General features: G+C 49.8%; 1 protein-coding gene across 1 annotated transcript in view; it reads right to left on the bottom strand.

The window, feature by feature from the left end:
• Positions 1-326: 326 nt before the first annotated feature.
• LOC144149854 (uncharacterized) overlaps positions 327-24,571 on the bottom strand; it is a 59,405-nt gene continuing 35,160 nt past the window's right edge. The window contains exons 5-6 of the mRNA XM_077681565.1: positions 24,187-24,313; positions 327-497 (exon numbers count right to left, since the gene is read on the bottom strand). Of these exons, the coding sequence (XP_077537691.1) occupies positions 348-497; positions 24,187-24,313 (277 nt within the window). The 3' untranslated portion in view covers positions 327-347. The remainder of the gene's footprint in view (positions 498-24,186; positions 24,314-24,571) is intronic.

Below are 24,571 nucleotides of genomic sequence, written 5' to 3'. Positions count from 1 at the left end.
GATGGCCCTGCCCAATTTTGTCGCCCTAATCGGACGTCGCAATCTATCCGCTTTGAATGCACGCACTGACACCTTAGCATAGCGAAGATTTCCCAGCCGGAGTGGATGAAAGAATGCGTCAATCTAAAAATCCAGGAAATGTTTTCATACCAGGAGTCCCCACTCGAGGAAGTCTTCCTGCGTTCCTTTGACTTGAAGCCTCTTCCAGTGCATAACACTGCACAATGTTTTTATTTAAAAAAATAAAAACATCGTTTGAGTTGATTTATTCTCTTTCTACTTCGAGCCTTCCTATGACAGCGTGAGAAGTTATGAAAAGGCCGGTGAGAGCGGCTGCCTTCCCAAAATCAGGGGGTCTCCTCGGTGAAGATTAGCTTGACTTTGGATATTCTGTCGAAGTTTTCCGTTGCCTTGCACTGATCTCTCCTGTTGTCCAGGTGAGCGTTGAGGAACAGCCACGCGAACCGTCTGGGCTTCCACTTCAGCACGTGATCAGCCTGCATGCACAGTGCGGCTACAGTTAGTTACCCATGTGCGTAATTTCAGTCGTGCTCAGTCGCTTTTGGGAAGCACCGAAACACTGTCCCTGAATGATGCAAGTGGTAGCTGGTTGCTTTTCAACTGCCGCCGCAAAGATGTTTGACAATAGGCTTTTATCAAACCATGGGCAGCGCATCTGCTTGCTTCGCCACAAGCGCAGTCAAAAGGGGATAGCATTTTGGCCGCCCCTTCCACGTAACACATCCTCCCCTTTCCCAATGTACTACTCCTCCGCTTCCTCGCATCTGATCGCCCTTCACATTGTCCCTATCTTCTTCCGCCTTTATTATCCCTGCTTCAACTATACCTTCCACGCCATCCCTTTACTTCCATTCTGACCTCCTCCTCCTACATTTTCCCTTCCCTCCCTCGCTCCCTCCACAATGCCTCTTTTCCTAAGCCATCTCTGCGTCTTAACTTTCTCCCTCAATAATATCCTACTCCTCTCCTAGCCTCTCTGGTCTCTACCTCTATTCCTCCTCGCGTCTTTCGAAGCAACCTCGTTGTGATGGCACAGAAAATCGGTAGTGCAAAAAGATTTGAAGCTGGGATTAGCATGAGCGTTAGCCGGTGATCGCACGCCAGGAAAGGGAGACACCAGCGCCAAACTAGGGTAGCCTCCGTTTTGCTGCACGTGATTAAGACTCATCGTGAGATGTGAGGGTACCAAGGGGGGACGGACAGGAGTCTCGAGGCCATGGCGAGAGAGTAGAATGAGCTTCGAAGGGTACTGTTAAGCGTGAAGCGCATGGCACGTTTTCTGTTCGCGAAAACGCGCCGCGTACGACCCAGGCGCGCTGACGTTGCCGTGCTTAGCGCGGCGCTGCAGGCGGCGGCAGTATGGCGACGTCACCGGCCACGGGTTGCTCCAGCGACTGCTTCTAACCACGCTTCAAGATGCCACTCAAAGCACAAACGAATCATCCGCTCCGCTAGGGAAAGCGCCCGTCAAATATTCGCCACCTTGGTAAGCTTAAATATCTGCAGTAGAGCCAGCCCGATTTTTAAAGGAGCCATGAAGAGAAAACAAAAGTTTGTTTTATTCGAAAGATTAGGTGTTTCATAGTACCCCAAGCGCTTTCCCGTAAGCAAATGATGCTTTATTCACTGAGAAATGAGGCAATTTAAGTTAAAATTTTAAATCTCCCGCTAAAATTGCACATTTGGTGACGTGAACAATGGCGTCATACGAGCCGGTCCATGAAACAGATACTTAGTATGTCGACTCCATATAGCACCCACACGAGGGCAACTCATGCCAAAACCGAGACGGCGGCCATTTTAAAAATACTATTAAAACCTAGTGCACCCGCAGCCCTAGTCATGGAATCGCCTGATCCGGAGAACAAAACTCTCGCCGAGGAGCTAGGGCTTCCATTTAACAACCTCACGCCACTTGAACGCTCAATGCTTCTAAGTGCTCGAGCGGCAGGAGTTGTTGGACACGCGGTGGACGGGAAAGCGACCATTCCGCGATAGCCACAACAGACGAACGCCCTGCCGTCGGCACCACTGCCTCGTCAGCCCCGTCGCGACGGACGAATACAGACTGGTACGTATGTCCCGTATTTTTATTACGGTTAATAATAGTTCAATTTCAGTAGCAGTATCGCTTATGCTAGTTGGCCGGTGTCGTGTATGGAAAGCCGTTCGCGCGAGCTCTCTGCTCCGACCAGAAAGATACGAGCGTCAATGCGCGCTTTGTACGGCATTTTTTCCCCCAAGGTCAGAGCGCTTACGGCGATTTGACGAAGTCGGCGACGAGCGCCAGCATGTCCCAGGAGTGAGCTAACGTAAGCGTCCCTGCCGTAATCACTTCGTCGGAAATGAAGCGAGCACACTCGTACTTCCTTTAGCTCCCTTTCTTCTCCGTTCGCAAAGTTCACAAAACGTAGCCACTTGCTTCGCCGCGGTTCGTCGTTTGGCAGCACATGAAAGGAGATCTCTTCACCGGCGGGGATATCGCACTCCCTCGACGATTTGCCCGTACTACATGGGCATTTCAAAACGTAGCAACGAAATTTCATTGTAAAGTACTCGAACAAACTGAAGTTTTCGGTGGTTGTAAACTAACAACGAGCTCCTAACAATAGCAGCAAGCCAACACCATTCCGAAACTGCGACGACTGTCACTATCTCGTCGCTGCTTGTTGTTCCTTACTCCCCTCGTTTCTATTTTTACCTTTGCTGGTTGGCGATATGAGGGCAAACCTCCTGTGAAGGGATTACGATACCAAGCAAGGTCGCGGCTGTGCGTGCTGGGACGGTTCGTTGGCCCCGAAGAGCCTCGAACCCGAATATTCGTCTGCGCGACGGTGGCGACGGCGAGATGTCGAGTTCGGCTGGCGGTAGTTTCGTACGCATTGGCGCACACGCTTGCGTGTTTATTCGGAACTTAAACCGTTTACTCCACCGTTCTTAGTGTCATAAAAGGAATGTGCAGTATGTTTAACGGGCATATAGCTCGCTATGCAAACTGTAAGCCCTGCCTAACATGCGTTTGCTTTTGCCGGGCTCCGCCAATCGCAGAGCATTCTCGAGTGACATCATAGGTTCTGTTGCGGAAAATGAGCTGGTGGGTCGCATGGTCATTTCCTTTTTTCCTAATTATGTAGCTTATTTGAGCGAAGTTTGCGTTATAAGTGGTGTCGTTATGGTTCTAACGAGGCAACCTTTCGAATGAACCAAACTTGTGTTTTCTCTTCATGGCTCCTTTAAAGTCCCGAGAACTTTCAAACTGCCGCCACGGAGAGCACGCCTCCCCATTGGCGCAAGTCGACGGTCAGAGGCTCCTTTCTGACCGTCGACGCTGGCGTGAAAAAATCGCGCGCGCAATGTCGGCACGCACGAATCGCGTGCGAGAACGCTCCGTGCTGTTCACGTGTTACAGCAACGGCTGTGTTTGCGTTAAGCATCTCCACAAACGAACTCTCTGTCTCTAAGTCGTTATTCAACGTTTCTGGTAACCATGGCGCCGGCCTGGCTTGTGTCTTATTACCTCTTAGAATTATTACCTCTTATTACCTCTTATTACCTCTTAGAATAAAGAATGCTTAAGCATTCTTTACAGAATTCCTGAAAAATCGTGAAATGCCTCGTGAAGACACCAAAAACGCGCGATTAGTTGCCTCAAATATGGGTGCACCAGCCCGAGTCCTTCAGCACAGACACATTTCCGACACGATGGAAAAAGTTTAGATTTGGAGAGGGTGCATGGAAGTTCAAAATTAAACAGAAAAATCATCTATCCCTCGATCTAATGATTACGATGGTTGAATGCAAAGCTTTCTTCACGCGAAATCGAATGGGAAATGGTCAAAGTCAAAGACGCTGCGATCAAAAGACAAACTGCGTGATGGTCAAATTCGAAGCTCAGTTAGTCAAAGTTCAAATCAAGAAGACAACCAAGGTAACACACACGAGAAAGCGTTGCTATAAAAAAACATCATCGTCGTTAGGCGGAGGAGTGCAAGATTTTTCAGGGGTAGGTGGCAGCTTGACCGCAGCATTCTGTTGTGAAACTGAGTACAGGTTTCGGGCGCCCTCCTGTCTCGCGTCCTTCATCCACTCAGGAATTGGTTTTTGAAAAACCATTAACCAACTAGCCAGCAACCATTGCAATTCTTGCAAAGCAATGCTCCTCCATGACAAGCGATAACGTTCTACTATCATGCAGTATTTATTCTTTAACGATTCCCGATAACTGTTGTAGGAGCATTTCTGTGAACTTAAACACGTTTCAGCCGTAGCTAATGAAGTTACGGAAGCGTCGACCATCACAATTTATGTTTTGAGGTAAATCTTAGAAGACACCCGGCAACTTTGCCTTTCGCTTGTGCACGACGCCGTTTCATCGTCAGCTGCAAAGGCCAGCGCCGCAGCATTCCTGGATCGTTTGCACACACCGGCTTTGTGGGAGCATTTAGCTGCAATATACTCCTCGATACGCGAACTGCATGCAGGCATGAAAAAATCGCATAAAGGAACGGACTTTCACTTCCAGCTCGGCTTCCAGCCTGGCGCATTGAGCGTCGTCTGTTATTTGCAAATACTGAGTATGGGCGTAAATCACGCACATGGCATCCCTCGAAAAGGTCACATCCACGTTCAAGATTTACCGACCTGAAAAAAGCCCTCCTGGTTATGTACGCTTTGCAACCCGCACCGCAGAAAAAAGACAGAAAGCCATGAACAACAACGCTGCGCTGACCGCCACCGGCATTCCACTGACGAGCGGTTCGCCACGGGCGGCGCTGTTCGCTGAAGCGACGGTGGTGCCATACAACGGCCGCCCGGTCCCTATAGACCGTCAACAGCGAGCAGTTGGGGTGAAATTCAACAGGTGATGCTACCACCGCATTTGCAACAACTGGTCGTTAGCACCAGGCGGTTTCGGTTTTCGCCGTGGTCTGCCTTTGGTGCTCTGTGTTGTGTGCAGTTATAAAATGTAGAAGCCATGGCGGGCAACTCGCCCTATTCAGATTTACCCGACTGCGATGGGGACCTCGACATGTGGGATGAATTTCCATAGAAATCTCACTGGCCGCAACTTCATAAAAACTGTCCGTGTGTGTGTTTTCCCACAATTCGCTGCTTTCCGCATGGGCACTGTAAGGTCCACTTATGAGTTAGCGGCCAGGTGCCCGGGCTGCGCGTGAGAACGCGCCGCTCTGTCTGGCGACGTAGCACTGCCGACACTGCGCTGCAGCCACCGCTAATTCGTCGCGGCGTGCGCGGGAGACGGATTGTCTGGCCCTTCGCATTCCTCAAGGATAATCCCCCATTGAGAGGGCAGACGGCGGCGCCGGATTCCAGGAACGCCTGCCGGACCCGCTGGGATTACCGGCGTCTCCATTGTTGTCGCGCCCTGGTCAGCATGACGCACTGTCGCCGTCTTTCGTTTTCGCCCCGCGGGGTCGCTCGAACTTGCCCGTCTACGAGCGTGCCGTTGACCCGAAGGTGGCGGCGCCTCAATGAATATTCCGTGGCGTGCTGAGTGACAGCTGTCTACATGTATTTGGGCACGCCCATACGCGTGTACGAACGCTACGGGGGCGTTCCCGAGAGAGTGTGATCTCGAGGTTATATAAGACCCAACTTGGCCGTTGGAAATCGTTCTCGTCTGAGCGCTGAGCTGGCAGTTCCCGGCGAGACAAGGAGTCTCGACCGTTAACGCTAGGTTGGGATTTAGGAGCCCCCTAGTCGAAGTTAAGATCGCGTCGGAGGTTCAGGGTGCAGCGCCGCACCGGGCAACTAGACGGATCTTGCGGCGAGACAGAGTCTCGGCCGTCGTTTCTCGAGCGGTTTATGTACGCTCCGAGAATAGGAAGAGTTAGACGAAGTTGAGGAGCTCGAGTGATTTGTGCGCACTCGGAGCTAGCTTCTAGCTGAAGTTTGAAGTTTTTCTTTTCATTTCTCATGTACCCAGTTTTCATACTGTAAATAGCTGTACATAAACTCCCGTTTTACTTAATCGACTTCAACGCCTCGAGTTCGTCAATTAGACCGCCATCTCCAAGAACTCCAACACCATCACCCAGCCAGCCTCCTGCCAAATCAACCGGAGCCCGGGCGATTGGGTTCCTGATCGACACCGGACTTCGGGGAAACAATCTTCACTGGCGCAGTCGACAGGATTTGGCAGAAGAGAACACCAGGCCACAGCCAAGGGCAGCAAGCGGACGCAAGCCCATCTTCATCGGCACCAGCCGAGCCCCGCGCGGAGTGTTGCGGCAGAGCCAAGCCAGCGCACGGGGCCAACGACGCGGCAGCCGACCACCGGAGGTGCGGGTGAGTGGGATTTCTTGCGCTTCGTTGTGGCGGTGTAGGCTGAGTCTTGGGTTGCATGGTAGTCACGCGGAGCATGCTGGCGAACATGGCGGCAGGAGGGGTGGTCCAAGCGGAGTCCGAAACAATGATTATTAGGCGAATGGAGTTGGAGTTTCAAGAGCGAGAGGAGAAAAGAGCGCGTGAATTCGAAGAACGCGAGAGAAAAGCAGCGCGAGAATTTAAAGAGCGCATGCAAAAGCTGAAGCTCGAATCTGAAGAGCGGTTGCGAAGGTATGAGTTGGAGCTGGAGCGGAGAAGGCAGACGCCCGTGCGCTCGGACACCCGCGAGCAGAAACAATGGGGCACAGACCCAGCTAGTTGTATAGCAACAGCGAAGTTGAACTGTTCCGGCCAGTGTTTGGAGGTTGTACATTGCGATGACAAAGCAAGCAGCCGTGACTCCCTACACGAGCCTAGCATTTCCGCCGATGTCGAAAGCGCGGAGATGGACATTGGGATGAGGAGCGACGAGGTAGGCGCGGCCGGTGATACCGTAGAGCGGTGTAATGAAGTGATGCTCGAACAGGACGAGCAGCCTCGCAGGCAAAGTTTGAGAATAGAGCTGCAGCGCATGAGACAGAACCCTTCGAACAGGCCCAGTTACGCGCTGACAGCAAAGTTGAATGGGGGCAGCCTGTTTTTCAATTCGAAGCCGCGCGAGGACGAGATAAGCGGCCGTGGCTGCGCACGGGAAGCGAGCGGCTCAGCCGTGAACAGCTGCATGGAAAGGGAGGCGAGCACGCGGAGTGTTCAAGCGAGCGCGTCCGGTATAGGAGCAGAGTCAAGGGGTAGCCCCGTTGTCGCGGGTGTAGAGCCGCCAGCTGCTTTTGCACCGGATGCTGCGCTAATGCATGCTGAACTTGCTGGCACGGGCAGTACCCAAATTCTAATCGGTGGACCGGAGGAGGCTGGAGTCGCGCAGGAAAGTCTTGGGGCCCGCCGCGCTCCCAATTACGCTCGAAAGTTGCACGAGAAAGCGAACTCCGTGTCGGGCGTTCAGGAGCCCGCCCAGAAGAGAAAGGAGATAGAAGACGAGAAAGCATGTGACGAGACGGAGCGAAAAAGAGACGGAGTTAACGATACGGAGGTGTCGCGTGAGTTTGGTAGTCTTGATAGTGAGAGTGTAACCGAGGAGGTTGATGGAGAACACCAAAACGCATGCGGGGAGACTGCGAAAGCAAGAATGAGAGCTCCCGAGGAGGTTGTGAAGGAGAGGGAAAAACCGTGTGAGGAGGCAGCTACAGTTGAAAGCGAGGAACGAGACGCAATCGGCGATCTCGCGAAACCGGTGGCTGAGATAGAGCTTCGTAGCTTTAGTGTTGGTTGCGGCCATTACCGAGATTCAGTCGGGAGCCGCGCTGGATGGGTTGACGCACTAAGTTCTGCGACCTGGCAGTGTGTCACAGGCCCTAGTTCTGAGTTGGGCCAGGATGAGTGCGTGCTGAAACAGCCGAAAAACGGTCTTTGTCAGGCCGCTGCTCAGAATGCACCTAGCGTGCACGAGCGGTTCTTGGTAGTGACAGGCGCTTGTGAGGTTGTGGTTGTGGGGCAGTCAGCGCGCAAGGGAAAGAATGATCCCGAGAAGGTCGTCGCGTTCGCGGGCCGCCATTACGCTCCAGCATCAACCCTGCGCTCACACGGCCAGCGCGCAGCGTTGCCTTACGTTGGGGCATTGGAGAGGCATGGCCACTTGGCCTATGGGACAGGAAGAGAAGCCGCATTTTGTGATACCACTCCGTCTTCCCCGAAGTTGTGTTCGCCTCATGGGGCTAAATTGTCGAGACTTGCGTTGACATTGCAACGCTACGCGGTCTGGATCATCTGCAGAGGGGGCGGGAAGTACGCGAATGCACTCCCCTGCTTTCAGATTGTTGCTTGGGGAGGCTAGTATTGAATTGCCTCCGAGCCTTAACACCGCCACGACGGACGTGAACGTTCCCGTTCACCCGTCCTTTTTCGTTGGTGGTGTGTGTGTGTGTGTGTGCCGCGGTTGTGCGCGACGAGATGCCTTGAGTGCTCGATCCGTGCACCGAATTGATCGATCCGCGCACCGAACTGAACTTTCTGTGCACCGCAAGTGAGCGAAAGCACAGCTGGACATTCTTGAAGGAACGTTATCATGCTACGCCGTCACGGAGAACATTTGCGCGCGTGCGCATAGTGGCAATGCAAACTTTATTAACGTTTTATTTTTGTTGACTGCAAAGTTGCCCGCGTTCTTTACCAGTTCTTATTCCTTTTGTTCTTGTTGTCGAGTGCCGGAATGATTGTGCGCGTTTGCGGTTATAGCGCGCATCAGTGTTATAGCTTGAGTTGTCCCGTTGTTGGTGGCGTTTACGCGCTCCGGAGACACGACCCAATTTCTTTTTACCCGCACTTAGTGTTTTTAGCAATTTTTTGGTGTGTTTCCGGTTTTCTAGAGTATTCCGTCCCTGTTGAACGGCTAGTGAATAGGTTGTGTCTGTAGTTTAGGCTAGAGGGAGTTGGATCAGCTGGAGAAATAGAAGGGGGCTCATTTGTGGTTATACCTAGCTCCTTCCACGTGTTTTTTGTTTGTTTGTTTGTTTGTTTGTTTATCCCGCTGTTATTGCGGAAGGAGAGTTGAAACGAGTGGCCCTTTTAAATTCTTTTCGGATTGACTGAACCAAGAGGCCCAGTAACCCTCTTAAAGGGGGGAGTTGTAAGGTCCACTTATGAGTTAGCGGCCAGGTGCCCGGGCTGCGCGTGAGAACGCGCCGCTCTGTCTGGCGACGTAGCACTGCCGACACTGCGCTGCAGCCACCGCTAATTCGTCGCGGCGTGCGCGGGAGACGGATTGTCTGGCCCTTCGCATTCCTCAAGGATAATCCCCCATTGAGAGGGCAGACGGCGGCGCCGGATTCCAGGAACGCCTGCCGGACCCGCTGGGATTACCGGCGTCTCCATTGTTGTCGCGCCCTGGTCAGCATGACGCACTGTCGCCGTCTTTCGTTTTCGCCCCGCGGGGTCGCTCGAACTTGCCCGTCTACGAGCGTGCCGTTGACCCGAAGGTGGCGGCGCCTCAATGAATATTCCGTGGCGTGCTGAGTGACAGCTGTCTACATGTATTTGGGCACGCCCATACGCGTGTACGAACGCTACGGGGGCGTTCCCGAGAGAGTGTGATCTCGAGGTTATATAAGACCCAACTTGGCCGTTGGAAATCGTTCTCGTCTGAGCGCTGAGCTGGCAGTTCCCGGCGAGACAAGGAGTCTCGACCGTTAACGCTAGGTTGGGATTTAGGAGCCCCCTAGTCGAAGTTAAGATCGCGTCGGAGGTTCAGGGTGCAGCGCCGCACCGGGCAACTAGACGGATCTTGCGGCGAGACAGAGTCTCGGCCGTCGTTTCTCGAGCGGTTTATGTACGCTCCGAGAATAGGAAGAGTTAGACGAAGTTGAGGAGCTCGAGTGATTTGTGCGCACTCGGAGCTAGCTTCTAGCTGAAGTTTGAAGTTTTTCTTTTCATTTCTCATGTACCCAGTTTTCATACTGTAAATAGCTGTACATAAACTCCCGTTTTACTTAATCGACTTCAACGCCTCGAGTTCGTCAATTAGACCGCCATCTCCAAGAACTCCAACACCATCACCCAGCCAGCCTCCTGCCAAATCAACCGGAGCCCGGGCGATTGGGTTCCTGATCGACACCGGACTTCGGGGAAACAATCTTCACTGGCACCGTGCCAAATTCGACGACTTTCATCCTGGTGTGAACACGCCTCTTGCGACACAGGCACAAGCCAGGCAAGCTCCAAAGGTGGAGGCAAAGCACCCCGCATATCACCGTCTCCGGTGGAGCGGAGGGCGTTCAGCCACAGCGTGTGCCCCAAGCACTGATCTTTACCATTTAAGCCATGCTGGCAGGCTCATCTGTCGTGCGTTACAGCCGACAACATCGCACTAGTTCGGTATGCCAATTCCTGAGATATCGAGAATGCCCAGCTAACGATAACGTCGGATGCCGAGCATATTTCAGATCCGAAACCGAAACTGTTTTAAATTCTACTATTGAACATTGTCCAATCACAGTAGCACTTCATATGGGCGCCACGTCTTTAGTTGGTGCGGCCGCTCAGACTGGGCGTCGTATATTTTCTTCTTTCAGGCTTTATAAAATAAATATTGCTTTATCCACCGGATAAGCGAGTAATAGTGTTTTTCACTGTGCCAGTATACACAATGCGAGCAAAAACACATTCTCAAATTAACTTCAGTGTCTCTGTAGAGTGCAAGAAACGCCTTTCATCACACCGCCGACGTCTCCGGAGTGCTGAAGTTGGGCACTGCCGCTAACCCATCCTGCCTACTCGTGACGAGCGCAGAAACATGGCTTCAGTAAGCATCGCATGTGTTTCCTCGCACTGCAGGCCTGTACATGCACGTTGGCGGAGCCATGGAGCTCACTCGTAGCGGAAGCTGCCTTGCGCCGGAGGCTGCCTGCCGCTTCAGTGTTGTTTCGGACACGTAATAATCTGTGCGTGAACGAATTTGTACGTGCTTATTATAATTAGTAAAAGTGGGCCAACCAGAGGCTCAAAGCCATTTCATTTACATCAGGGGTTGGCCACATTACAAGGTGGAGGCCCGAGTTGCATGAAGCCGACACGGCCAGGGCTAGACGGAATTGGGCCGCGCTTCAAGTGTTGCTTTTTAACAGCGCAGCGGTTGTTGCCGGTCGTAATGTGTGCAGTGTAAAGTTACTCCCGCTGTTTATAGCATGCGTGAGCACGCTCCTCACGAGAAGCACCCGGCGTCGTCCAGGCTTGCGCGTGGCGCCCGCAACAACACCAAGAAAACAGTAAAAGAGCGTCCGTGCCTCTAGCGGGGAGCACAAGAGCGCTCGCGCTACAGACGCATAGTTCGCGAAGCCTTTTACCGCAGGTTCTAGCGCGTGCTGACGCGGTCCACTTAGGGAAAAATGTGAAATCCGGCGGACGACGATATCGACGACGACGATATCGATAACGAGGAAGACGATGATATCGATTCATATCACGATGATTACGATAGCACAGTACAAAGCGATGACGGAACATGTAAATAAACAACCTGAAACCGCATTCAATGCGTGGTGGTGTGTGCTTCAGTGCTTACATAGAAAGAAATCATCTCGCTTCACTACGGGTCAAGCCTTCATAGTGCAAGCTTCGTCAACTTTTTTGGACCGGTGCAAAAAAGGAAGTGAAGATATGTTATCTGGTTAAGTTCAAATATGAGAGGCAATGCCAACTGGAAGCGATCTCGCTTTGTTCCTGTCTAACCCTATTTGAGGTTAGAAGTGTCATTGTCAGCCTTCAGTTAGCAAGTGGTTGCTCTGGCGTCGCCCCGGGAGTCGCATAATACTTTCCCGAGGGTCTGAGGTTGCTGTCCCCTGATATAAATAGTTTCTGTGTATTTAGAAACGGAGTAGAATGGCTCATGAAGGCGTTCATCTTCTGCATTCGGCATTTGGCGCTCTCTCACAGGGAGTTATCTCCGCTCCATCTCTGGTGTGGCTACTGCCCGGCATTCTTGGCAGAGGCGCATTATACGAAAACAAAGTTAATCAGTCTTGGCGGGAAATGCATGTCCGCCCAGAAGTAAACGGAGCACGAGAGCAGTACCCGATTTGCATGGCGGCGCCGCCTAGAAACGCCGACGGGGAGCAACTGGTGGCATTCACGGGATGAGTACGTACTGGTAATTCTTAATCGTCGCTCTGCGGAATGCCCGACTGCGTCTGTTTTCAAGGGGCAGCGTCTGGCTGTAGAATGGCGTTAGTTATATTGCCGCTCGCTACATTCAGCCGGCGATGAAATCGACCGCTTCGGAGTTCGAAGAAGCTGCGCGCTTGAAAACACACCTTGTTACACGCAATACCACGCAGCCATCGGTGTCCTGCCCACCGGAGGAGGAATCGTATTATGTACGAGTGTGACAAACTGGGCAAGTTAGGGTATGTTAATGGCCAAAACTGTGTAGAAAAGACGAGAAGACAGGGATAGGATAAACAGCGCCGTGTTTGTGTTTATCATATCCCTGTATTCGTCTTTTCTGCAGTTTTCACCATAAATTGTATTATCTACTCGCCTTCGCAATACAGTACAAATAAACCGACAACAATGTGGGTTCGGAATATAGCCAGCAGAAACTAAGAATATGCTTTGTTTTTCAAGGAATCCTCGATGCTTCAGAGATCTTTTATTCGGGGTTGCCTCGTTTGCTCCTAAGTAATGGCTCTCAGTATTTACCTCAAGAGTGTTTCCAAAAACGCGTGTGCCCGCAAAAACTTCGCATAATAGGCAGTCAATACTATGCAGCACGCTACCAGGACATCGACGCCTGCGCTCAATTCCGCGGAACAAGGTGCGATTTCAAGGACGTGGGTTCTTCGAACTCAAAAGCAGCGTATTCTGTCTCCAATCCTTGCGGCAAGCGGCAATGTAACCAGCACCATTCCACAGCTAAGCGCTGCCCGTTGAAAACTACCACGCGCCGTCAGACCCGCCAGGAGGGCGACCATTAAACACTATCAGATGTAACCAGCACCATTCCACAGCTAAGCGCTGCCCGTTGAAAACTACCACGCGCCGTCAGACCCGCCAGGAGGGCGACCATTAAACACTATCAGATGTAACCAGCACCATTCCACAGCTAAGCGCTGCCCGTTGAAAACTACCACGCGCCGTCAGACCCGCCAGGAGGGCGACCATTAAACACTATCAGATGCAACCAGCACCATTCCACAGCTAAGCGCTGCCCGTTGAAAACTACCACACGCCGTCAGACCCGCCAGGAGGGCGACCATTAAACACTATCAGATAGTGTGGCGAAGGCTGTGCGCCCGCCTACCGTGACTACCGCTCTTCTTCCCGTCGACGTTTCGGGGCGACGCCACGATGCTATTCGGCCTAGAGTCTAGGGGTGCCGAGTTGCGCCAGAGGCAGCGGCGAGGAGTGGCCAGGAGCGCCGTGAACAAAACCTGGCGCACGAAAGTCGGCTGCTGATCAGCCGAGCGGCCGCCGCTGCCGCCGCTTCCACAACCGCCGATGCTCAGTAGAGCAAACTGACTGAATACGCGGTCTTGTGCGCAACACTGAAAACATGTTTTCCTGTCGAACTGTAACCCGCGGCAGGTGGCAATCAGACACGCAGATCTTGCGCTACGCGATATACAGGGACTCTAATCCGGTCACCGCTCGCGTGCTCCGTTTCCTTCTGCGCGGACATGTACAGGCTTAACTTCATGCTTTTTCGCTGGAACAACGCCTCTGCAACATTAGGGGAGGTAACACTTTGCATGGCCTAATGTCCAAGAGGGGTCGTTGTCATTTTGGCGTCGTCACTTGTACTCCGGAGTCCGAGATTCATCTCCCGCGCCTGGAGAACGTGTTGATGGGAGTTCCCAATGTTTGCAAACTCGCCCGAATAAATGCCACGGAAGCTGACCACACTGGTCACCGCCGTATCACAGTATTGGATTCGTCCCGGCGTCACTGAACTGCCCTCGTGAGGTTTATATTCCTTTGCTTGTATTTCTATTCCTTTATGGGGCACATTGTTCGATAATCGCGCCCTTGAAGAAAAGCTTCAAGAAAAAAGTGATACTCTGGCGCTTGGCCATGACTGTGGCAAGACCATGGCCATCGCGACGTGCTTCCTTGCCTATACAGCGACTGTGAACCGACCCCTCCAACTACACTTCATATTGATGCCAGTGCGTCGGTATTATTGCAGTGCTTGCATTACGAAATCCCGTTTTCGCTGCCAAGGTCATTGCGCATAATATTAGTACGCTAACCAAATTGTTATGCGGTTGAAAATAAGGGTGTCTGCACCATAATATACATAAAGAAATTATTTCTTCCTATTGTACAGTAGCTAGTTATGCTTTCTCCCCTTACCACCAAGCATAGCATCGGCAGTGCTTTCTCGAAACATGTAACTTCCTCCGTCTTTGGCCACTTCAATTTCAAGAACATCACGCCCGTGTTCTGCACAGCTCCAGCCGAAATCATGCCGAAGCTTACACTCCGTCTCACACCCCGCAGCCTTCAATAGAATCGTTACCTGAGAGGACTCTAGCCAACTGCATATCTTTATCGCTAACGCACTGCCAAGCAACCCAAGGACAAAAATGATTGCTGTAGTTGCCAAATCTATCTGCTGCGTATTCTGCCCGAAGGACTCGAGCGCTGTGCCAGCAATCTTCCCCCTTTTGCTTTGTAACACTATGCTATTACTGCACGGACATTCCCGCATCGTCCAAATCTTACTCCCTTAGCTGTTGTACTTAACACAAACTCATGGCTCCGGCTGTGATATTACTGGTGCGGAATATAAAAACTGTCAGCATCGCAGTTCATCACCTGCACGTACTGACACATGCAGCCACTGCCTTGAACAGCGAAACCATCCTATTACGTGGATAATCGTTTTGCTCTTAATTTATGTTGCGAAGGTCAAAGTCGCAGCAACCAATCGAGAAATTGAAATTTAAGCATGCCACAAGAACGCCGAAGCTTAAGAAAAGCCGAGAAAAATTGAATTTTTTTGTTACTTGGGGATTAATTCATGCAACGTTGATCTTCAGAATATAAGTTGCGATCAAAGCCACTAGGTCACTTTCACTGGCTGTTCATTTGCAGTTCCCTCATATTGGGTGACGTTCTCAAGATGGAACAGCCCAGCAGACGATTGTCCCAGCTGAACGCACCTTCTGGCCATGCCTTTACCCTTAACCTGTTTGCACATTGGCTCCGTCATATGGCGCTGATGCACAGAAAAGTCCCCGCTCACCCTAGTCGGTTAAATATTTGGGAGCCTGTACATGTCCGATGCCATTGTCTCGCATCGGGTGTCATTCCGTAAATCCGGTTTCTCTGCAAAGCTCTTGGCCAAATTCCACGACCTTTTCACGAGCATCGGCCGGCATAGTGCGCGCCGTACGCACGAGTGCTATGTCTGCGTGTTCGTTCGTAAATTCCATTGCTTATCCCAACACTCTTACTGCTATAAAAAGAATTGCACTAATTTAGGCGCCTATAACTCGTTCTGTAAGCTTGCAGTCCCGGTTTAACCTGTTTAATTTTCATTGAATTTTGTCGGCCTGAGCCAATCGCAACAAACTTCCCATTCATGATGTACCTGACACTTCTAGTTCTCACTTGTTTTGAGAACTGTACTGCGTTTGTTACTTGCAGTACACTTGTGTTTGTACTAGCGTACTATTTTTTCACTTGTTTTGTAACTAATACACTTGTTTTGTAATTTCTCTCGTCATGCTTGACTTGCTGCTCTGAGTAAGGTTGTCGGGGCCCTTCAGGCGCTTGAATAGCTTTTTTCCGGTCTTTCTGCAGCGTGATTCAGGAAGAATTTAAATTCAAATCACTTCAGTTCAATTCAATAATACCTCATAGTTTCAGTGCGGAAAAGTAACTAGGATGTCGCATACTCTTTTTCAGTTTCCCTCGCTCTACATGTTTCCGTTAAAAGAGGTGTCAGTGTTATTTTAATGAGGTAATATTTCGAGTGAACGAAACTTGGATTTCGCCTTCACGGCCCCTTCGTCCCCGTTAAGAGCATAGATTCTTACCACTAACGTATTGTTTGACCACCGCATTCTCGAATAATTATGACGTTGTGCGCCACAACCTACTTGCACTTTCCGTACCATGATTACTCCAAAACAGCACTACTCCCATGGCTACAGAGCGGACCGGTGCTGTTACGGTGCATTAACAAGGAAGAGGTAAGCCTTGCAATCACGACGTTTATATTATTCACGAACACTTGTCTGCAACATTGGCGTATTTCAAGGTCGGGAAGAAACGTTGAAGGCGTGAACTCGCGATACACAAAAGGAGTGGGGGAGATTGACCAAATCTCGGCAATTCCTTGGCTAAGCACAGGCATCCTTTTGACAACTCATAATTGTGCAGCTCTACTGTGACTTGGGTTAACTAAGGTTTCCCGCTAATTTTTGCAGCAGGTAACGCTTAGAACGATAGACCCCCGAATGAAGTGTGATTGTACCCGATTTATTATCATGGTCTTTAAATAGGAATAATCGCTTTATCATGCGGATACACGGTATGAAATTTAAATATAATGTACCCACTGGAAATGTGGGTTGCATGTGCCACTAGGTCAGCATTACTCCACTGGCTTTCGGAGAACGCGATTTTGCTTAAAATCATGCACACAGTATTCTGGAACATTCTTGAAAAAGGGATCTTTTAGCCCGGCCCACGCTTTGAGAATATGTGTTCGTCGATGACGCACAAGGTCATGAGTTCCAATTTTGGGCCTGTGGTATTTCTTCCGGTGGAAGAACAACACCAATCCGTGTAAAAGATACGAAGGTGGCTTAACTTATTCCTTAGATTTCTACTACATTTCTACTAGATTTCTACTACAACGATATTGCAACTTGACCTCCTCCTTCGATCTTCTGGTGATCTGTAGATTTTGAAATTGATCCAAACTCCTACCTTGTGAACTGGGAGAAATGTGAAAGGCTTGCTAGAAAATACATTCGCGTTTGACAAGCCTACAGCGTTGATGTTTTACCTGGTTTCTCAAGCCCGCGGCCACTGAACCAACTTTTCATCCCCCCCCCCCAAGTCTATAGCGAACATGCTCTTACGATCAAGAACGTATGTCGATGTACCAACCTTTTCGGTGATCGTTACAAAGGATTCCATGAGGTAAACGTGCTGCTTATCTTCCCCTCCGGTACTTCTAATGAACCCCACAATGAATTCGTATTTTCTATCGACACCAGATGTCTCCCATGTATCCGAGTCACAAACCTATAAAGGTTAACAAAAACGTTATGGTTAATTTCTATACCTCGGAAGTGAAAATTTCTGATTTTTCAATACTTCGTAATACTGAAGCACTTCGCAGTACTGAAACACTTCGTAATACGCAGGCAATTCATACAAACGCAAAATGCACCCACATCCGAAGCCGTTTCATAGGAAGGTAAACGAACAGAGATCACTCTCCAAAGTTGGGTCAAGAGTTCAGTTGCTTCGCAAGTAAAATTCCACGAGGGGTTCGGAGGAGGGATGGAACGGGAGGAATAATTTTCTCGGCAATGGCCTTGAATCCCACCAGTAAGCTTGCACATCATTGTATACCCATGTAATGTACCTGCAATTTCCTTGTAATCCCCATCCAACAGATCCAGACGTTAGACGCTGCGGCGCCTTTCTCCCTGCACTCGTGCCCCCTCCGCGTCCCGAGACGCGCGTCCGAGTGCATTGAAGAGCACGGCTTACGGCTTATCAAAAGTAATTGCCAGCACCAGGCGTAAAAGTGGCCGCGAATCGCCGTGATTCTATGTAAACGCCGTCCAAAGCCGGTATTCTTCGGCAGCCACTGCCACGCAACTGCCTGCCCTCTATCCCCGCCCAACTCTTCTGCTGCTCTCCTCCGCTCTCAGTCCTCCCATGATAAAACACAGAAGCAGTTGTTGCTGAACTGAATTAAATTTTCCCACGCTAGCACTGCCGGCGTGCCATTTGTTAGGACTTTTCTTCACTCTTTGGCTTGTCACTCGCGCCACGGGCTGGATGTTCGAGCGCGAGCCCTGTCTCTATTTTGTGGTTTGAACATTGTTTTTGACGCGCTTTTCGGTTTGATGCACGCGAAATTACCGCTCTGTTCTTCTAATAAGGTTCTCTCAATTTATCTACATCCGAAAAATTACGCCCACGTGTATTTTTAACCAAAAGAACAGTGCTAGAAGTAGTTGTCAAGATGTCATGTTCGGCTGCGAATATGTCTGAGGTTTTCTTTTTTGCTGAGCAACGCTGACAAGTATTAACTACGCTACCCGATACAGTAGTTTGAAAACGCTTTGCCTATTGAATTTCGTTCAAGGATTCATTTAACGCTTGACCGGCGGGATGCAGCCCATACATGTTGGTTTAATTATTAAGCCCAAGAAACGCCATCGTATTTAAAAAGCACGAGGTACCTCGACACCCCGTTCAACCCGTTTGCTGAGTTTGTACTAGCGGCCCAGTTAATGAGCCCATGGAAGAAGATTTCAGGCCTGGTGACTACTTGCCTTTAGGCAAAGTGAGACAATAATGAGCACATGACGGCTCCTTTGTGTTTGGCGGTGTCCTATTGACCTTTTGACGGCCGAATACGGGCAGGTCATTTAAGCCCAGCAGTATAAACAGGTACAAGCTAATTGGGGCCTGATGGGGGAATAAAGGGGGATTTCCCTCTTTCCTGTATTCCTGGGTGAAGGCACGCTGGATATTAATGCAGGAAAACCCAAACCTCAAGGTCTATTGCCGTCTGCTAAACCAACAGGCGGCGTTGGCTAACCGTATAGCGCTGGATTGGCTTGACTTGGTTAATACATGGTTTTCGTTTATACAGCCGTTAATTGGGAGCGATGCGAGTCGATCGAAGGCATGGTGGACGGGGTTTGCAAGAGGCCCCTAATGTTCTTACCCCGATGCCATCGCACCACCCAATCACTGACGCTTCAGGATTCCTGTGAATGTTTGGTCGTGTGAACGAGACCCGATGGCTGCAAAGGTTTCGGATGGAAGCCGTGGGGGCAAAATATAGTAAACACGCTTTCTAACCGCATGTCGACGGATTTATAATCTCTTTAATATATTGACCAGGAAAGTCGGTCGTTGAACTCCGTTTTATTGGATCCACAAATGAATGACATGCGACCAAGTCATGATTGACAATGATATATCCAATGCTAAATGCCCGCTCTCCTAATGATCAGCAATGAAAGGCTAATGGTTTTATGGTACACCATTTGTTTCTTGTGTAGAGCGACCCTACCGTTTCCCTCTTTATCCAGATGGTTCCACAGCGTTCCCGTTCTCTCCTGGGACCCTGTATGCACTGACATAAAGGATGTAACAACCTCGCCTACCGCCATACCTTGCGCCAACATCTTCCATGAGCAAAGATGCAATCCTTAATAAAATGAAGACAGGATAACCCTCCACTTATGTTGTGGTATCATTGTCACGGTTGCCTTCTTTGTTCTCGTCTTCACCGCAGTGAACAAAAGTACGCCCTTCGGCCTCTATGGAGGGGCACAGTAAATCAGTACGGCGTGCACTGACACCTCTTGTAGGAAGAGGAAAGCTACGTAAGGGCGGCGAGCATCAGCGGTGAGGCAACGCAGGTACCACGCCATTAGGTTGGAACAGCACCAAGTTCCGTTTGCGACATTTCAGCAGGACTTTCAGGACAGACATTTCTTGATTGATAATAGGGTTTAACGCGCCGACACAACGCAGGCTATGGGCGCAGGGTAGTGGAGGGCTCCGGATTAATTTTGACCACCTGGGGATCTTTAACGCGCGCCGAAATCTCGTACACACGGGCGTTTTTTTTTATTTTCGACCCCATCAGAAAAGTGGCCGCCGCGGCCTGGAAGTGAACCCGGCAGACATTTTTTTTTTCATTTGTGCGGTGCACTACAGACTGTGCACGGTTTCAGAAGGAATTGATTTTGATTGTCAGCGGTTGAAATGTTCTCAAGACATGAACGTGCAATGGAAACGTCACTGCATTTATTTTCTGATAAAGCTGACGTGACAACATTGAACGCCTGTGGGACATGCAAGAATTCCTTACTGTGCGGTGCTGGGCCGCGGCTCTGTAAGACAAAGGGACAGCATATCCCTCCGCCACCTACACGGACTATACAGCTCCACTAAACATTCACACCCGGAGGTTGGAATTGCTCGGACTTGTACAGCGCAGCCGCATCTGCAGACGATAACATAGCCAATAAAACCAAGACAGCTTGCCCGGGTAATCTGACACCGTACAAATGGTTCGACCACGTGAAGGCTAATGAAATATCAGGACAGCCTCGCAAGGTAATCCTGTACCGTATGAATTGTTCGCTTCTTTTTTTGCTAATACGCTCTCTGCAGGAGGGATCACAAAAGAGAGCATTACCCAGTCGTTGGTCTGTCTCGTGGGAGCCCCATCGAAGGTTGATCGAGGCCGCAAACACAGCTGATCCTCGGTCTCCTTATTTTCTGCTAGCTCCCCTCTGCCTCCCCCCTCTTCCTGTTTATTTGTAATGTCCTCCCGAGCACAACGCGAACTAAATTCTGAAGGCTAAGAACCGGCATTAATAAAATGGCTGTTAACAGGGAGTGTGAGTTCTTGTTCTGATTATTAGCGTAGAACAAGCGTTGCCGCGGGCATTGCCGTCGCGTGAGGGTGGCAGCTTGCAACGTGCAAGAAAGACGTAGACCCAGCTAATACTCAGGACTGCTCACGCTGCGTTAAAACTTGTCCACATCCACAGGCGGCGTCTTCAAGCTTCCTCCTCCTATTTCCCAGTTAAATGCCTATAAATGCAGGACTTGCATTGCAGGACTTCCATTGCACAGTTTTCAGGCTCCTCTAGGCAATATGTTTTTACAGGCCACGTCGATGCTCACCGACATCATACCTAACTAATAGCGATCCCACGAGCCCCTGCGCCGAGGAGGACTACTACAATTCAATTGAAGCTGACATGAACGGCTTACTCTAAAGTTACTGCACTGCCTTTTTGCATTCGCTTCTGCGTCTTTAAGGGCGAAATTAATTACACCAGTTTAAACAATGGTATATGACACATAGTATGCGTGGATGCCATGAAACCGCCCCGAGAAGCGGCCGCGAGCGAGTTGGGAATAGTTACCGGGCCCTTGCAAGCGTATTCAGTAGTAATGTGTATCATGCATACTTATGCGCGTCTGAACAAGAGGTGAGTTTGGACACTGTCCGTTTGCGAAAGAGGACCGTGATGTGACAAGTATACATACCGAGGATGGCTTGACGATGCTGAAACCGTCGCATGTCTTGAACACGAGTTTGCTCTTATCTGAGGTTATCACGGACTCCAGGGTGTAAAGAAACGCCCCCATCTCCAAAGAAGCTCCCACTATTTTCAGATTTTTTTTGTAGGTCGAATTTTCACTGAGAAGGTACTTGTACTGATCCTGCGTGATAAAGATAACAGCAGCCCATATCAATAAAGAAATTAAACCCAGTTCCACCAGGTGTGGAACCTGCTGAAAGAGCGGAGGTGTGGTTGTTATTGTTTTCGCTCGAACGTCAACGGGCGCCGGTCCGACAACAGCAGCGCTGTCGCTGCCCGAATTATCTCGTTCGAGAGAAAGAATCGGCAGCTAAACGTAAGAGGTGGGAGGCTGCCTCCCCTTTTCCTGCCCTAGTGGTAGGGCGAGGAACCCGCCTGTGCGAGGCCGACGGTGGGAGGGGCTTACCGGCGGCGAGACCACTGCGCACTCTCTATCGGCGTGTCTGGGACCTGCTTCTACCCATGCGGGATGCATAACCTACGGCGCATTTGCAAAAAGGATAGACCTGCAACAGCCCCGCAGTTAATATATTCGGGCGATAATTCTGGCAGGCAGAGACGTGGAGTTCGCAATCGCTATCGTAATCGACACATATCTCCGGTGATTAACCATCAAAAATATTGTAGCACCACAATAGCGGAAGTCATTAAAATCCCGTGCTATCAAATTCCTGGTGTCGTCTAATGGCAAATTCTCACCAAACTTCGGCAATGCAGTGAACTTGTGGTTACAAAATTTAGTTTGCTTATTTGATCGGAAGGTTCACACTAAAATAATTGAGTAAAAGTCTACGGCCTCTGTACTTTCTAATACTTTGAATAGTGAAGTCGGTGTACTTGTCCACAAACAGTCAAAACATGTTTCCACAGTTGATTGTCCAATTTAAGTACAGATGCTGCTTTATGGTGTACCGTTCTCTAACGACATGGGGTGATGCTTGTTCCGAATTCAACTGAAGCGATAAAACTCAAATGTAGCCTCAAACTGAATCGATGAGCTGCCTATAGTTCACCAACACTTATCAGTCGAAGACGAAGCCGTAGCCGAAGTGACACGAGTGGTTTGCTGCAACCAATAGACTGTTGGCACTCAAAACAATCGAACATTTACGGTACCACGTCACGTCCAGTGGAGCTCACTGAAAGCCATGAAATCTGAAATTACTTTGGTGAGATGGCTGTTGAATCACAGAAAGAAAGGCGAAAAGGTGGACGCTACCTTCCTTCCTGTATACACGCCGGCCTCACGTATTTACGGCGCTTTTCAGTCGTTTCTATGTCTTGTAATTTTCGTGTTTGGTTAGTTGCGTTGCTATTACTTCATTCCCCATAATAGCACCCGCTATAATTGGCAGCAAATGTTTTATTACCAGCTCCAATGTAGTATGCAATTTAAAATTATTAAACATTAGCTGGGGGGTATTGTTTGCAAGGGGCTAATCATCACGCTCCTGAGTAGAGATGGGCGCGTTTACGCGGTTAGATACTCTCCTAACAGGTTGCAACCAGCCCTAAACTTCCTTAACGCTCTTTCCCGTTAATATTTAGTGGCCCTGACAGGCATTTGCATGAACTTGTTCCCTCCACTCGCCGACCACAGTCAACAAGGCAACCTTGCGTTTTGAACAGAACTAAGTGGGCAATAGCTTGCTGAGAATCGCCACTTTTTCATCGATGCCCTTTAGCGCGCGCTACAAGGCGAGTAAACGTTCGGCGCTCACAGCGTCCCCTGTCCGTTGCAGGGGCCTATTACGGCTGAGAATCTGAGATGATTTAGAGGGCACATTGCGCTGTATGACTGCAAGTTCACCACATTTTATTGTAACAGCCACACCATAAAAAGGTGACTAAGCGTCGCCCGTTACAAAATCCTCACCACACGCTGAAAGACGGTGTGGCTAGATATACATTTCTCAGTCGCATCGCGACTGCAGGTGACGTCACATGCCAAGAACTTCTGCGTATATGATTACATGCATGCAGTGGCGTATGCAGGATTTTCTTCAGTCTAGCTGCCCCCTATCCAAATTGGGGCAGAGAAAAAATTTTGAAAAGTACACAAACAATTAAAATATAAACAAACGCATAAATAAGGAATCAATTTAAAATTACAAATATCTTTAGGAGCCCGGACAGAATTCTACAAGACCGCCCTGTTTTGTTTTTGTCTGTGTCTTTTAAGAGGTATTGAGAAATCCCCTATCATGGTGGTAAGTGCCTTCATCTACACGAACTAAGAGAGAAGCCCGAAGGTTTCATGAAGGCTGAAGAGGTGAGACCACTAACCCCGGTGATTGATTCTTCAGACAAGGGTGAATGCAAGATGAGAAAACAAAAGAAGTTTTAATCAGCAATCCCTATTCGATGAAACGCGTTGTCCGATACACTGCCCACCCAAAGTCCACAGTCTTAAAATTTCAGAACCACTTGCGTACGCCAGTTCCAGCCTGTGCATAACCTCCCCGAATGCACACTCCGTCTAAGTGAAACCTACTTTTTAGGCGCGGAGCTATTGAAGCTCGATGTGCATCTGTTCCTGGGAGCGCTGAAAACTCGGCGCAGCGAAGGGGAGAGGGGCATTATGCTCGGACAAGGAGTGCGAGGGGATGTGGAAAGGACACAAGGAGCCGACGAGCAGCCTTGGGGAGTGCGCGTTGGGGAGATAAAAAAAGATATTTTTATCTTTAGAGATAATGATATTTTAAAGATATCTGCGTAACTAAAGATATGCGTGTTAAAGATCTGGTTGGAAAGCGCGCATCGGGAATCGGTCTAAGCTCCCACGTGCAGGTGTTCTACTCGAGAGAGACGGCGTGCGCTCGGCAGACCCAGAAAATCCTAGTTTAAGCTAGCGAAGACCACCAGATCTGCTCAGACTTGGCATCTCAATGGCGAAGGCGGCCGACTTTTTTTCGATAAGACCGACAGCACTTACCAAATACGGGTATCCGGGGTAAAGTGGCTGTTTATACAAAAATCCCGGCGGAAGAACTTCGCATCTGGAGTGTTCCTTCAAGTTACCGAATGAAGTGATGGCGATGACAATGTCCGCCACGTTATTGCTGCAACAGAAAACAGACGCTTGCCTTTCGTGCCCCGTGGTGCTCTTTGTGTCAGCAGATTAACCGTGTAAAATATTTAATTGAGAAAACATGACCTTTGTCATGTATATGAAAGGCCAACAGCTTTTCTCATTTTCCCAAGTTAACGCGGTAGTTATTTGTTCAAACCACGGATAAGCTTGTTGCCTCCTCGTAAGTCTGAGTTCGAGGTATATTTAGCAACAATTTTCAACGATAAACTACTGAAGGTACCATAGC

Source organism: Haemaphysalis longicornis, unplaced genomic scaffold (genome assembly GCF_048455015.1).
Source record: "Haemaphysalis longicornis isolate Haplotype H1 unplaced genomic scaffold, Haemaphysalis longicornis Haplotype H1 scaffold_8, whole genome shotgun sequence".
NCBI lineage: Eukaryota > Metazoa > Arthropoda > Arachnida > Ixodida > Ixodidae > Haemaphysalis > Haemaphysalis longicornis.
This window is presented reverse-complemented; position numbering and strand designations above follow the sequence as displayed.